General features: G+C 40.5%; 1 protein-coding gene across 15 annotated transcripts in view; it reads left to right on the top strand.

Moving 5' to 3' along the window:
- The window catches only part of Epb41 (erythrocyte membrane protein band 4.1), a 132,975-nt gene that overhangs the window by 100,580 nt on the left and 15,844 nt on the right, over positions 1 to 16,551 (top strand). For 8 of the 15 annotated variants that reach the window (XM_090335427.1, XM_090335428.1, XM_090335422.1 and 5 more), the window contains one exon: positions 15,638 to 15,766. In XM_090335427.1, the coding sequence (XP_090191553.1) occupies positions 15,638 to 15,766 (129 nt within the window). Of the gene's footprint in view, positions 1 to 13,995; positions 14,437 to 15,637; positions 15,767 to 16,551 lie in introns of all 15 variants that reach the window. The other 7 variants (XM_090335429.1, XM_090335419.1, XM_090335416.1 and 4 more) reach the window with 1 other exon arrangement.

Below are 16,551 nucleotides of genomic sequence, written 5' to 3'. Positions count from 1 at the left end.
CTTTTCAAGGCTACCACTCTATCACTTGAGCCACAGCACTTTTCTATGTTTGTAGTACTGAGGAATCAAAGCCAGGTCTTCATGCATGCTAGGCAAGCACTCTACCACTAGGCCACATTCCCAGGCCCTGATTAGTATTTTTCACTCATAAACAGCTGTAGATAACTTTTCACATAGAATCTCTTGTGTTGAAACATAAGTTTCCATCACATTTTCACTATTTGACAAATTAATACATAAGTAAACGCCTGTCGTTCTAACTATTAAGGAGGCCAAAGTCTGAAGATCAAGGTTTGAAGGTCGCTAGGGCAGGACAGTTCATGAGACCTTCTCTCCAGTTAACCACCAAAAAGCTGGAATGGAGCTGTGGCTCATGTGGTAGAGCGTTAGCCTTGAATTAAAAAAAGCAAAGGGACAGTACTAAATTCAATCCTCAGAACTAGTACAAAAATGAAAAGAAAAACAGAACCAGAAAGTCCTTGTTGAAGTCACTGTCTGCATTATTGATCCACAGTGTACCCTGGTTTATTTAGTGGTTTTGTCTGACCTGCTATGGTAAATGTCATTCTCTTATACTTGTGGTCTTACACTTAACCACAGCTAACAACCAAATAATTTTATTTGAGAACATGTTATCCAGAGTGGGGTGTATGTCTGTGTATGCAAATTAATCTTGGATTATAATGTTAAAGTGAACATTTGTAGTCACCTAAAATACATTGCAGAGAACAATTCATTACACTTGTATTTATAGGATATGAAAATGTTAAATATATTGAACTGTTGTGGTTTTATGTACCTTATAGATCATAGGTCGACACTTTTCCTGTAAAGGACCAGAGAATAAATAATTGAGGCTTTGCAAGTCGTGTAATCTTACAACTTCCCATCTTTGTGAGTGAAAGTAAGGAAATACAATACTTCACATAAATGATCTTAGCTATGTACCAGTCAGACTTTATCATGGACAATGGAATCAGAATTTTAAATATAAGTTTACCTGTCACTAAAAATTGTTTCCTACCCATTTACCAATGTGAATCTGTTTTTACCTCACAGCCATGCAGTGGAATCTGGCCTGTTAGGCATAGTCTTCTCACCTCTTAATGTTGACCAAAAAATTGATTAGTTACATAGTTTGAAGAGCTATATTGCCTTAGGATCGTCATTTATTGTCAAAGTAACTTTTGCTTTGTTTATAGAAAACAAAAGACGCATTCATTTCTGTTTATTTGGTGTCATGATACATACCAACTGAAATCTAAAACCTTGCAACCACCGTAATACTCCTCCCTGTCCTTGTCAGTTTTCTAAGTTGCTGCATGTTAACTGTGATCATAACATAGTCACTGATGACTTGCTGTTATTTTCGTTAATTTAAGGATGTGCCTCTGCTTCCCTCTTCTTTCTATTTTTAAAATAAAGGGACTTCCTTGAGGGGAATCCCCCAATTAGAGCCTATTTAGACTCTACCACTAAACTGCTTGTCTAGCATGCAGGAAGCCCTGGGTTCAATTCCTCAGTACCACATACACAGAAAAAGCCAAAAGTGGTGCTGTGACCAAGTGCTAGAGTACTAAACTTGAGAAAACCCAAGGACAGTGCACAGGCCCTGAGTTCAAGTCCTAGGACTGGCACCAAATAAAGGGTGGAGGGGCAGGAAGGAAAAGAAAAGAAAAGCATTCCTTTTGCCACTATTGACTCAGAGTCTTTTCTTGCTCAGCTTACTTACTGAGCTGTCCCTTTACCACTTGAACCACATATTCAGTCCCGATTTTTGTTAGTAATTTTGGAAACGGAGTCTCACAGACTTTTCTTCATAGGGTAACTTCACTCTATGAGTCTGAACATTCAGAGTAGCTATGATTCTAACTACTGAGCCTGCCTTAAACTGATGTTCTCTTAGGAACTGTCCTTGCTTCCTTTTGGACACAATTCTATTCTAAAGGATGATTTATTGGAGCGGTGCTTCCTAATAAGTCCCCAAATACATGTTTCTTGAAGTTTCTTTGTCCACAGTCTTTTAGCTCTAATACTTAGTTGATTAAGTTGTTTATCTTATTCAATAAGCTATTGAACCCTAAAGAAATCTGCTAAAGAATTTTCCTTTTGGAACATTTAAAAAAATTGTCTCATTATTTTCTCTGTTAATATGTATATTTATTTGAATAAATTTGACTGCAAATTGGATTCTGGTTGCTACGAATCATTGAGGAAGTAGGAGCCAGTTGTGCTATATACATACTCACTGCTTAATAAAAGGAGGGCAGGGGACGAGAGTTTGGCCTAGTGGTAGAGTGTTTACCTAGCATGCATGAAGCCCCTGGGTTCGATTCCTTGGTACCACATACACAGAAAAAGCCAGACGTGGTGCTGTGGCTCAAGTGATAGAGCAATAGCCTTGAGAAAGCCCAAGGACAGTGCACAGATCTGAGTTCAAGCTCCAGAACCAGGAAAAAAAAAAAAAAAAAAAAAAAGGAGGGCAGAGGGGAGGAAAAAGGAACCCCTGTTCCAGGGAATCCAGCAAGAACTGAGTGTCAACCAGTCTTTCTAGAAAAGATCCCTTGCTTTTCCATGTTTTTAGTCTTCTCTGTGGCCTAAGAATTGTCTTTTGCTTAGTTCTAACACAGAGATAACATATGGATGTGTTCAGTTCTTGAAATATTATTTTAAACCAACTTTGAATTCATTTGATTTATTTATGTCAAGCTTAAAGAACGTTTTTCTATGCAATTTAACCAGTCACTACAATATATATAATGTTGAAAGCATTTTAATATGCTGATTTTTGCCTTTTGTGTTTTTTAAAGCACTGTGCAAATGAGTAGTTATTAACCACCCAGTATTGCCACTCTAATCATGATAAAGATTGAACAGTGGAGTGGGTGTGGGCTGGTGGGTGTGAGGAGAGCTTATTCCTGTAATATGGAATTAGAGAGGGTGTATCACTTTCTCTCTTATTTCACCTTGGGCAAACCTTCTCCTAGGCTCACATTGCTAGATTTTTTTTTTTTTTGCCAGTTCTGGGGCTTGTACTCAGGCCCTGGGCACTGTCCTTGAGCCTTCTTAAGGCTAATGCTCCACTACTTGAACCATAGCACCGCTTTTTGCTTTTTTTCTATGTATGTGGTACCAAGGAACCAAACCCAGGGCTTCATGCATTCTAGGCAAGCACTCTACCACTAGGCCACACTCCTGGCTTCCAGAACTAGAGTTTATTATATTATCTATACACTCCACATTTTGAAGTATCCTATTTACTAGCTTGAATTATGTTTCCTGTGGCCATGTCTCTGAAGGTACATTGTTGGAAATGTTAACCAGGAAGCCTTTTGTATTATTATACAGTGTTCAGATGAACACTGGTGGTTCATGCCTGTAATCCTAGCTACTCAGGAGGCTGAGATCTGAGGATAGCAGTTCAAAGTCAGTCCGGGCAGGATAGTCTGTGAGATGCTTATCTCCAACAAATTATTCAGAAAAAGCTGGTTGTGGTTCAAGCAGTAGAGTGCTAGTTTTGAGCAAAAAAGTTGAAGGACAACACCCAGGCCCAAAGTTCAAGCCCCAAGAAGGGAAAGGAAGGAAGGAAGCAAGCAAGCAAGCATGCTAGCTAGCTGTGAGGCTGGGAATGTGGATTAGTGGTAGAGTGCTTGCCTAGCATGCATGAAGCCCTGGGCTTGATTCCTCAATACCACATACACAGAAAATGCCAGAAGTGACCCTGGCTCAAGTGGTAGAGTGCTAGCCTTTAGCACAAAGAGGCTCAGGGACAAACATCCAGGCACTGAGTTCAAGCACAGGACAGACGCAAAAAAAAAAGAAAAAGAAAGAAGGAAGCTTTAACTCCTCTATACATTACTCTGAAATGAAAGAAAAAAATAAAAAGATTTTTCAGGCCGGATGTCAGTGTCTAATGCCTGTAATCCTAGTTACTCAGGAGGCTGAGATATGAGAATTGTGGTATCAAAGCCAGCCCATGGAAGGAAAGTTCATGAGCCTCTTATCTCCATTTAACTACCAAAAAGCTAGAAATAGTACTGTGACTCAGAGTGTCGAATGCTAGCCTAGAGCACAAAAGTTCAGGGACACCCCCAAGCTCTGAGTTCAAGCTTTAGGACTAGCACCGAAGAAGATGGAGGAGTAGGAGGAAGAGGAAGAAGAGGAAGATAAAGAGGAGAAGAAATTAAAAGAAAAAAAGAGATTTTTCAAAAAGAAAGACATAATTAGGGCCGGGAGTTTGGCCTAGTGGTTAAGGTGCTTGCCTAGCATGCATGAGGACCCGGGTTCGATTCCTCGGTACCACATACATAGAAAAAAGCCGGAAGTGGTGCTGAGGCTCAAGTGGTAGAGCTCTAGCCTTGAGAAAGTCCAAGGACAGTGCTCAGGCCCTGAGCTCAAGCCCAGGACTGGGGGAAAAAAAAAAAAAGAAAGACATAATTAATATCTAATAGATTTTTGTTGCATTATGTTCTGGGGAATAAAGGTACCATTTTCAGAAGTGGAGCTCTGGCTCAAAGTGGTAGAACACTAGCCTTGAGTAAAAAAAATGCTCAGGGACAGCACCCCTAGGCCCCGAGTTCAAGTCCTATGACCAACCAAAAATACGATACTGTTTTCTACATATCAAAGTGAGGCATAATGTTTCTTCCAGTGCTTAAGAGTTGGATCCATTTAAAACAGACTTATGAAATCTTACCCAGGCAAGTCAATTTTGTTCCATCCTAAAGAAGGAGTTTTTGTGTCTCCATCATCACCCTGTCCCTACCCTTTATAGTGTAAGGAAGTAAAACTGACCACTAAAGGTTCTGATTATCTAGATATGCTCAGTCTAACCTGTAATATTTGCTCAAGTGCTTTGACTTCTATAGCTGGACTCAGGTGTGAGAATACTCTTGATCTGTGGAGTCCTGGCTGGTGAGTGCAGTGTAAAAGCAAAATTTTCTATTACCTAATAGTTAAAATTTTGCATCTAGCATGGATTTTGAAACTGTTTGCTTTCATATTCATCTGTGCTGGGGATAACCTAATAACAGCACTATTTAGAAAATTATAAAAACTATGTTTTGGAGGGGATGGGAATGTATCTCGGTATAAGGCACAGGATTCAACCCCTATCACCAAAGAAAGAAAAGATTAAAACTATGTTTGGAAGATAATTGTCACTGGGGAATTTTATTGGCTCCATTTAAGAAAGGTGCATGGTAGAGTTATTTTCCTATGGTAAATAATTTTGCCAACTCTAGTAAAAGCCAGTATCTTTCTGAATAAGCTCCTTTATATCTTATTATATATATATATATAGATATAGATATAGATATACCTGAGAATAGTAATGGACTATGAGCTTCATGAGGAAGTTAGTACATACTGTAAAGATATATTTCTAGCTACAGACCAATAGCATATATGCTAAAATTTTAAAAGTGAAGTATATTCAATAAAAATGTATATATATATATATATATATATATATATATATGTGTGTGTGTCTGTGAGAAATAGGGCTAAAAGACATGGCTCGAATGATAGAACTCCTGCCTAGTGAATGCAAGATGCCGAGTTCAAACCCTAGTACCTCCAGAAGGATAACACAGTGAGGTACTGCTTTATAAAGAAAGGCAGAATAGGAACCTGGGTAGAGTACTTGCCCAGTGTTCATGAAGACCCGGGTTTGATTCCTTGGTACCACATATATAGAAAAAGCCAGAAGTGGTGCTGTGGCTCAAGTGGTAGAACTCTAATCTTGAGAAAGCCCAAGGATAGTGCTCAGGCCCCGAGTTCTGAGCCCCAGGACTGGCAAAAAAAAAAGGTACAATAGGTGTGGGATGTCACTCAGTGGAGAAATGCTTGCCTAGCAAATGTAACACCCTGTACCAAAAATGAAGAGGCAAAATAATCATATTTTTTAAAGGCACACTAGAGTGGAAAGAGAACTTTCAAATCATTTGCTAGCCATGTGGGAACTCTTGTTAGTTTATCCCCATCTTGAATGTTTGTTGTTCTGATGGATATCCTTTTTAAAACTTCTAGTGGCTTGAGTCTTCCACTGGAAATGTACCAAAACTATCATTCATCAAGCTTTTGAGGGGGCGGGGGGGATCAGGGGATGTTTTCCTTTTCAGTAAATTTTGTTCTTTCTTCATGTTTCCTTTTTTGGCTGAAGAATGGGCTACTGCTGCTCAACTTGTCATCTTTATGTGCTGTTTACAAATGGCTTTTACAAAAGAAGCCATTACCACATCTGATTTATCTTTTATTGCAAGTGCCCATTTAAAAGCATTTGTTTTACAGTAAATTGTTTTCTAAATCACCAGGTTGATGTTCCTTAGCGATTATTATACAAATCAGGGAAGCATTGTTATTAATAAGTGTTCAAAATAGGAATGAGATTACAAATATTTATAATATATTCATGTATGAAGATATATATATATATTGCTTTATAAAGACTTTTCCTTAGTCATTCAACATCATTCTTCCCTGAGACATTACCTTGCCATGTTTTGTTAGCAGAATGGAGAAACAGAGCACTCGCAATTAACTGATCTTATCAGGATTGGATTCTATGTTTTTAATTTTTTTAGCTTGCATGTTGCCAACTATCTGGTGGTATTATCTAAAGACATTGTTGATAATCTAAGTGACTGTAATGTTTATTGTTTACTTTAGTTAAGAACCAGGAGCTGGACTCTTCTGCTGGGTATCTTCCTTCTGTGCTTAGCAAGATAACCTGGATTCCTGCTGGTTCTGTGGGCCTTTGCAGTGCAAAGCGCTTCTTACTGGGTTTGCAAAGCAAGGGTAATATGCTCTGTGGGTGTCTGTGTGTCCGTGCACTCCCTCAACCCCCAGTCTCATTGCCACCTCTGCTCATTCCCTTTTGCTTATTAAAACATATTTTTAAAATATCTATATGATTTGATTTAAGAGTTGAGCAAGCTGGCTCCAATAGCTCGTGTCTATAATCCTAGCTACTAAGGAGACTCTCCCCTGCCTCTTAGAAATCTTCTTCTTGTAAAATACTGTAGTATCTGTTTACACAGTATACTTTACTAATCTAGAAGTATTTTAGACCTATTTGGAGATACCTTGATCAAGGTTTTGTATTCCTAATTGATAATCATGATTGGGAGAGTGGGATGAGAAGTGATCATTTACCTTGAGTGGCTTCACTGTTCCAGAGGCAGATTTCAAATAATAAAATACATGAAAAACCTAAACCCACAGATATAACCACATTTAAAAATTCACATTTCTTAAATTATTTCTACAGAGTCTTGCTGGAAATCCCAGATTGGGCTCAAACTCAAAATTCTTCCTTCCTTAACCTCCTGAGTGCTGAACTTACAGGCATACATCACCAAAACCAGCTCATTATTTCTAATAATTCTTTCCCTTAGGTTTCTCTTAGGAACCTATTAAAGGTCTACTTCTAACTGTCTTTGGGTTTGTTTGTTTGCTTGCTTGCTTGTTTTGTCAGTCATGGGGCTTGAACTCTGAGCCTGGGTGCTGTCCCTGAGCTCTTCCAACTATCGCTCTACCACTTGAGTCACAGCGCCACTTTTGGTTTTCTAGTGATTAATTGGCAATAACAGTCTCCCGGGCTTTGCTGCCTAAGCTGGCTTGGTATATAGCTAGTATATAGGTGTGAGCCACTGGCACCCAGCTTGTCTCTGAACTTTTGTGCTTGAGGCTAGTGTTCTACCACTTGAACCATAACTCCATTCCCAGTTTTAGTGATTAATTGGAGATAAGAGTCTCATCATGGACTTTACTGCCAGGGGTGACTTTGAACCATGATCCTCAGATCTCAGCTTCCTGAGTAGCTAGGATTATGGCAAGCAGCACTTTCTAAGTTTTAAAGGTCATTTCACTACTGAAATCAGACACAGGAACTTACATAAGAAAATAGTAACAAGAGATAATAGAATACATTAAGGTCATTTCCATGTATACAGTTACACATGTAGAAAATACATACATCTTTCTTCCATTGGTCATAGTGCTTGAACTCGGGGTCTGGGTTCTGTCCTGAAGCTTTGGGGCTCAAAGCTAGCACTCAGCCAGGTGTGGTGGCTCACACCTGTAATCCTACCTACTCAAGAGGCTAAGATCTGAGGATCAAGGTTCAAAGCCAGCCTGGGTACAAAAGGACCTGAGACTCTTATCTCCAATTAGCCTCTAGAAAAAAAACGGAGTGGGGCTTGGCTTGAGGGTAGGGTGGTTAGCCTTGAGCTGAAGAGTTCAGGGACAGCGCCCAGGCCAAGTTCCAGCCCCATGACACCCCCCCCCCCCCGCCAAAAAAAAAGCTAGCACTCTACCACTTTGAGCCATAATGCAACTTACAGTTTCCTGGTGGTTAATTGGAGATAAGAGTCTGACCAGCTTTCTAACCTATGCTATCTTTGAGCCATGATCCTTAGATCTCAGCCTCTTGAGTAGCTAGGATTATAGGCGTGAGCCATCAGTACCGGGTATCAATTCTATCATTTTGATTTCATTTGTGTCTTTATTTTGTTGTTTTGGTTTGTTGAGACAAGAGTCTAAGTATTTAGGTTCATTTTCCCAAGTGCTAGGACTTGAGGCGTTTACTACCATACCTGGCCCAGGAAATAGGTTTCCATGAACAATAAATAAAAGATAGCATGTTATCAGAGAAATGCTGGTCTTCTCCTTCCCTCATTTTCATCTCAGGCCCTTTCTGCCTATCAAAAATATTCTACTATATAGGAAGATAAAATGAGACAGCATAGATCAAGGAGTGGGTTTTCTGTCACCACTCAGAGGTAAAACTAGTCTTCACTAAGAAACTAGTGACCTAATGGATATGGGAGAAATCACTCTGTAGGACCACAGGAGAAACTGATATAGCTTAAGAACATTTTTTGTTTTGTTGATTTTTTTCAGGATTTTTTTTTTCACGGTGATTTTTTTTATAAGAAGGGCAGTCTTTTTTAAATGGAGCAGTGGCTCAAAGAGGTAGAATACAAGTCTTGAGCACAAATGCTCAGGGAGAGTGCTTAGGCCCTGAGTTCAAGCTGCAGGACCAACACACACACACACACACAGTCTCAAGAAAGATAATCTTTTAAGCATAACTCTAGTTGTTTTGGTTGTCTCTTCAAATAGATAGCTCTTATTTCAAAAATAGCCTGAAAATAAAGAGACTCTGGGTTACATGCAATAAAGTGGCAGCACAATGCCTGTAAGACACCCAAATCCTGCTCTTAATGCTGTCTGAGGCCTGTGAGGCAAGGAAGAGGGTTTATAGCCCATCAAGGCGCATATATACACAGGGTTTGAGGATTCTGAGACATAATCCCTTTGAATATAAATAGTTGTCAGGAGAAAGTTATCCTTGTTTTGTTCCACAAAACACAGCCATTGACTTTAAGTGAGATTGAGAACCTTCAAGTGAGATTGCTCTTCAATCAGCTACTTTGTTTAATGATCTTCCTCTTCACATTCTTAAAACTAACTGGATATCACCAAGTATCTTGTATAGGTAGCCAGTCTATAATTGTGTATCTTTTATCTTGCTCTTTTTTGTTGATGGTGGTGGTCGTCATGGGACTTGAATTCATGGCCTAGACACTGTCCCTGAGTTCTTTTGCTCAAGGCTGGCATTCTACCACTTTGAGCTACAGCTTTCTCATTTTCTGCTGGTTAATTGAAGATGAGTCTTGGATTTTTCTGCCCAGGCTGGCTTTGAACTGTGAGCCTCAGGTCTCAGCTTCTTGAGTAGCTAGGATTATAGGCATAAGCCACCTGTACTCAGTTTTATGTCTTTCTCCTTATAGCTCTCCCATTTCTCTAGATAAGCAATACCTAAACAGTCACCTCTAAATTACATTAGGTCTCAGTTTTGCCTTTTTGTTACTATATATAGCTCATATGTAGCCATATATCAATTTATATTCCTGGGAAGACTCCTCTAAAGCTTCTAGGCTAATTTGGTATCAAGCTGTTGTACAATCTTATGTAATCTTGGCCCTTGCTGATGCTCATAGCCAAAAGCAACACTGTCAGTTAAAATTTTTCACCCATAGACATCAGATTCTGAGTGTCTCATGTCATGGATCCTTTATGTCTTCTTCTGGCCAGAGTCTTGTCTTCTGGCATTTCTATTTTCTTATATTTACAAAAATATCATCAGCCACCAAGAGTACTTTAGACAAGCATTGTATGTCTCAAAATTAGAGTCAGAATTGAACTAATTCTTTAGAACTTGTCCTGTGGTTCTACTATAGATACTTTCTGGTGCTATGTGAAGAAGATAGGCTTTAGAGACAGAGATAAAATAGAATTTAAACCCTGGTTTCATTATTTCCTAGCTCTGAATTCCTTAATCTTTTCTTTCTTCATTTATAAACTGGATAATCTCATGAGGCTGAGATCTGAAGATCACTGTTCAAAGCCAGCCCAGCAGGAAAGTCTGTAAGACTCTTATCTGCAATTAACCATCAAAAAAAGCCAGATGTGGAGCTGTGGCTTAGGCAGTATAAATAAACCAGGATAATGACTATCTCAGAGTACGATTGTAAAGAATTCAATGGGCAAGCATGTTCAATAATTATCACAATACCTGATTCCTATGGAATCTGCTAACATTCCTTTTCTTTTGATAGATGACTTTAAATACAAGACTAGATAATTAATCTTGTTCAATGAGCCACAGTTGGTGTTCTTCCCATTACAACCTGCCTTGCTAAACATTATAAATTTTAAATAACATCAAACAAAGTTCCCTTATTAACTACCTCCATCAAATTTTCACCAGGTAACTATTATATGCCAGAAACTATATAAGAAAGCCAAGTAAGACACCGTGAGTATAAGGAAGTCCTGATTCCTCCATGTGCTCACAGTCCAATGGAAGAGACAGATGAAGATACCAGTAATGAAAGGGTCTCGTGTGGAACTCAGGAAATGACTAAGACACAGAGTAATTGATTAGCATGAGCAAAGAGAAGGTTTAATGTTCAGCAGAGAATACTGGTTGTGACCTGTGGTGGCTCATGCCTGTAATCCTAGCTACTCAGGAGGCTGAGATCTGAGGATCAAGGATCAAAGCCAGTCTGTGCACAAAAGGATCTGAGACTCTTATCTCCAATTAACCTCTAGAAAATGGGAAGTGGGGCTTAGCTCAATGGTAGGGTGGTAGCCTTGAGCTGAAGAGCTCAGAGACAGCACCCAGGCTGAGTTCAAGCCCCATGACCCACCAAAAAAAAACAAAACAAAACTGGTTGTGGTTGCTCATACCTATAATCTCAACTACTTGGGAGGTAGAGAATAGGACTGTGGTTGAAGCTCATCATGGTCATAAAACTAGTGAGACATCTTAATGAACAATGTGGGTATGGTGGCACCTGCTGGTGATCCTAGATACTTAGGTCATAATTAGGAGGATCACAGTCTGAGGCTGAGCCATGCAAAACTCTACCTGGAAAATAATTACATCACAAAAAAAGGCTAGAATCAAATGATAGAATGATTGTCTAGCCAGTGGGAGGCCATGAATTCAAACCTAAAAAAGAAGGAAGAGAAGAAGAAAAAAAGCAGGAAGAGGAAGACAGGCAGCCAGGATGAAACGCCCAAAGGAACTGACACTTGAGCTAATCATCTATTTGTAATCAGAAGAAACAATGTTTCTTCTGCAGCTTGGCAGCAAAGTAAATCACACTGTTTTGCAAATAGCTTTGGATTAATGGAGAGAAAGTAAAGTGCTTGGCCATCAAGTTAGACATAAGTACTTTAACAATAGAATAACGATGCATTCAGAGAAAGTTTGAGCTGAGAATGAAAAAAGGAGTAAAGGAGAGAGGAAAAACAGGAAGCGTCAGTAATCTGGATGTTACTAGAGCTTGAATGAAGCTGCTAGATGTAGAAACAGAGATAAGCAGATAGATATGGAAATGGGTAGACTAGATATGGCTAGATGATACAATCCCTGGGCATTGGTGGGTGAATGGAAGGAAGGTCTTGAAGATGACTCTCAGGGTTTGGCATGAAAGACTGGATTGGAGAGGTCCCATTTACCACCATATGGAAACGGTGAAAGTTGGAGTGAGAGGCCCAGGCAGCAACAGAAGTGAGTTAAGTTTGGAGCATAATGAATTCCATGTTCCTGGGAACATACCTATAAATAGCAATTTGTATTGTTCAGGATATCTGGACATTGGAGCCAACTGAAAAAGTTTACATGCCAATGTTATGAGAGTCCTACAATGGTCATCTGACCCAATTCTCTCTCTCTCTCTCTCTCTCTCTCTCTCTCTCTCTCTCTCTCTCTCTCTCTCTCTCTCTCTCTCTCTCTCTCTCTCTCTGTCTCTCTCTCTCTCTCTCTCTGTCTCTGTCTCTGTCTCTCTGTCTCTCTCTGTCTCTCTGTCTCTTCAGTCATGGAGCGTGAACTCTGCGCCTGGGCACTGTCCCTGAGCTCTTCAGCTCAGGGATACCACCCTACCCCTTGAGCCACAGCACCACTCCCATCTCATGGACTTTAGTGCTGGGGCTGGCTTTGAACCTCAATCCTCAGATCTCAGCCTACTGAGTAGCTAGGATTACAGGCATGAGCCACCACTCCCAGCTCCTCATTTCTAATAGCTAGTGCTTAATAGGTATTCAGTTAAGTCCTGTGGCTTTGGTTTTAACCACTGATGTCTTCTTGTGTATGTTTTGGGGGGGGCAGGAAGGAGTGATCTAATTTTCTGTAGCAGTATCAACTTTGGGTTCAGGTTGTGGTAGCCTAAGCAATGTTTAATTCATGAATAGCCTTCTGATAACAGATTATCACTTAAAAAATCATTTCATGGGCTGGGAATTTGGCCTAGTGGTAAGAGTGCTTGCCTAGCATGCACGAAGCCCTGGGGTCAATTCCTCGGTACCACATACAGAGAAATTGGCCCAAGTCCAGTGCCCAGGCCCTGAGTTCAAGCCCCAGGACTGGCAAAAATTAATTAATTAATTTAAAAACCCGCATGAATGGGGCCTGGAGTTTGGTCTAGTAGTAGAGTGTTTGCCTAGCATCCACAAAGACCCGAGTTCGATTCCTCAGTTCCTCATACATAGAAAAAAGCTGGAAGTGGTGCTGTGGCTCAAGTGGTATAGCACTAGCCTTGATAAAAAGTCCAAGGACAGTGCTCAGGCCCTGAGTTCAAGACCCATGAATGGCCAAAAAAATCATTTCATCAGAATGGCACAAACTTTATTCTTTATTATACTTATACTATTGGCAAGAGGTATATTTTCTGTACTCCTGATCTGTAGACAAAACAGCTCTGAACGGTGCTACTTCTGGTTTTTTGAGTGGTTAATGGCAGATAAGAGTCTCATGAGGACTTTTCTACCTGGACTGGCTTCAAACTGCAATCTCAGATCTCAGCCTTCTGAGTAGCTGGGATAACAGGTAGAAGCAACTGGTGCCCTCCTATTTTTAATACATGTGTGATGCCATGACCATGATAGAGTAATTCCATACTGGATGGACTCAAATCCTATCTCATGCCAACGAGTCTAGGTTTTAGCTTCTCTGTTAGAGACCAGGCTGATCATACATAGAGATATGAGATATGTGATATTTTTCCAACCCAGCCATGTTCATCAAGAACATGTTTTGATTGTCTCAAATTACCTTGTGTCCTAGGCAGAGCAATGAGTTCTGTAAGAATGATAAAGTAACTCTTTTAAGTGTAAAATTACATAGGGAAGAAATATGGAATACAAAGTGTTAAATACTGTGTGAGGCATGTTGAAATTCTTTCCCAGGTTAAAAGAGTTAAAGAAATATGGCCAGAATGAAGTTGAGACTGCTTAAGCTGCTGATGTATATGATGATTAGCAGTTTTTCCTTTTGCTGCCTTTGGTATTAGCACTCATGGTTGACATTTGCCTTCATATTTTGAGGCTTCGGATAAATCATTGTTGGTTCTTATTATTCACTCTAATGTCTGCCACTTATTCCTAATCTTCTTGCTTTTGTATATGTCCATTCATTTGTAGAGTGTAAATGGCATTCGCACAGAGGAGGTGGCTGTCGGGACACAAGGGCCATCTGCCTACCCTGCCTCAGAATGGGAGGGTCCCAAGCAGTCAGTAGGTCCTAGTAAGAGCCAGATGACCACCCCATCGGAGACTCCGCAGAGCTTTGGCTTTGGCTCCCTCTCCATAAGCAGCAAGGAGACAGAAGAGAAGGAGCAGGGGGCAGCTGGCCATCTTGAGATTGAGGAGACGCCAAGTGGCCCAAGTGGGGAATGCGTAGGAGTGGAGGAACAGGCCAGTGCATTACAGTTCTCAGCCTCCTATCAGCTACAGCTTGGTGAAAACGAGGCAGACAGTAGTGAAGAGCATGTTATACCAGGAGAGCCACTTGGAAAACAAAATGGATCATTTCTTGACTCTTGTGTGGGTACCCAGTTCCCCACCCTCATTCGAAGTTTCCAGGTAGTAACTGATTTGATGATGTAGCTCTCACTCACGACGCTTGGGAGAGGGCTGCAATCTTCTGTGGAGGAGGAAGAGGAGGTGATGGTGGTGGTAGTGGTGGTAGTAGTGGTGGCCAGTTTGTTTTTTCAAAATTATAGAGTCAGAGTGAAGTCTGTGATTGTTTCAAAAAAAGACGGGGCGGGGGGGGTCATTCAAAGGAATTACCTCCATAACTCCGAATGTTTCCCACGCTGACAGCTTTCCAGAGCTCTTGGGAACAAATTCCTGCTACGAAGCTGGCACTAATAATTTCCACTTTTCTTTACTCAAGTCTGAGCTGTGGGAAGAGATGGATTATGGAGGTTTCTTACACAAGGAGCCTTCATGTTGTCAGACCATATTAGAAAAATATTCCAAGTGATATTTTCTAAAACGAGATGTCAGGCCCCAAATAAAAATCTATGTAATGCAGCCACACTGTTCAGGCCACCACTACCACTGACCACACATGTACACAGGGGCTTCCCTGATCATAGGCTGTCTTCCTGTGCTGAGGTGGATGAACCTGATCACAATCAAATGGTACTATGAGGTGATTTATAGTCTTGGGGAAGTTGAGCAGATGGACACTAACATTCTTCTGAAATTCTGAGATTAATAATCATCAGGTGGTGGTAGAACTGAGTTTTTGCTCCAGTTTCCCAAATGTTGTTTCTTCTCAGTAAATCCAAAGTGAATGTTTGACATTGATTTGAAAGAAGTTAATGAATTCCAGGATAATGCTTTCCTGTGCCTCTGCTGTTTCCTGTACCATTTGTCCACAGTGGAGGAAATGTGGCTGACTTGCTTAATTATAATGGCACAGTCACAAGGACAAATGAAAGTGATTGCTATTTGGCAAATAGTTTTATATTCACATTTGAAGGTCAGTCTGAAGTATTTTATATCACCAGTCATAACTGTCTGATCTTACAATTTTCCATTAGGCTTATGAGAGTGATTACAGTAATGCAGCTTTTTAATGCCCTTCGTGGTGTGACACCTTGTCAGAGCTACTTTGGAATGGCGTCCAAGTCTTGAGCAGATAAAACACCTTTGGCGATTGAACTTGCCCTTTGCTTCGTTTCAGCAGACACTTTGATCAGATCAATGTCAGACAGTTCAGCTCTCCATGGCCTTCAGAAACCTCTGCTAACTCCATTTCTTTACTATTTCACAGCCTCCTCTGGTAAAGACTCAGACTGTCACCATCTCAGATACGGCCAATGCTGCGAAAAGTGAAATCCCAACCAAAGATGTCCCTATTGTCCACACTGAGACCAAGACCATCACTTATGAGGCTGCTCAGGTAGGACCCCTTTGATCGCACCAATCAAGAGACAGGAGTAAACACCAAAATGGCCTTCTTTCCTCACAGGCTTCTGAGTCACTTCTGATAATGCCAGGGTTTCTGGAGCAGTTCTTTTTGGAAGAGAGTACTGATCTAAGGATATCCTCAAATGCTTTAGTAAAACACAAAATTGTTGAAGGGTAGGGTATAGTTCGGGGGTACAGTACAATACTTTGCATGCATGAGGTCCTGAGTTCAATCATAACAAAAATAAAAACAAAAACAAAAAAAGCCAGTAACAGCTGAGTGCCAGTGACTCATGTCTGTAATTATAATCCTAGCTACTCAGGAAACTGAAATCTGAGGATCATAGTTCAAAGCCAGTCCAGACAGGAAGTCAGTGAGGCTCTAATCTCTAGTTACCCATCAAAAATCTAGGAGTAGTCCTGTGACTCAAGTAGTAGAATGTTAGCCTTGAGCAAAAAAGCTCAAGGATAGCACCCAGGCCCAGAGTTCAAGCCTTAGTTCCAGCAAATGTGAGCAAACACATGTCAATTTAAAAAAATTCTTGGATCTGATGCTTATACCCACCATCTCACCAATTAGTGGTGAATTTTATTCTAGCATAATTATTAAGGAAATGGGCTTTGAGTCAAATTAATCTAAGTTTGGCTTGGATTAATTAATAAAGTGCCCCCCCCCCATTTTTTCCATCGGTCGTAGGACTTGAACTCTGGGCCTGGGCATTGTTCCTGAACTCTTCAGCTCAAGGCTACCTCCCTACCCCTTGAGCCACAGTGCCA

Source organism: Megascapheus bottae, chromosome 6 (genome assembly GCF_031878675.1).
Source record: "Megascapheus bottae isolate mThoBot1 chromosome 6, mThoBot2.hap1, whole genome shotgun sequence".
NCBI lineage: Eukaryota > Metazoa > Chordata > Mammalia > Rodentia > Geomyidae > Megascapheus > Megascapheus bottae.
The sequence above is the reverse complement of the archived record's forward strand: the minus strand, read 5'-3'. Positions and strand labels throughout refer to the sequence as shown.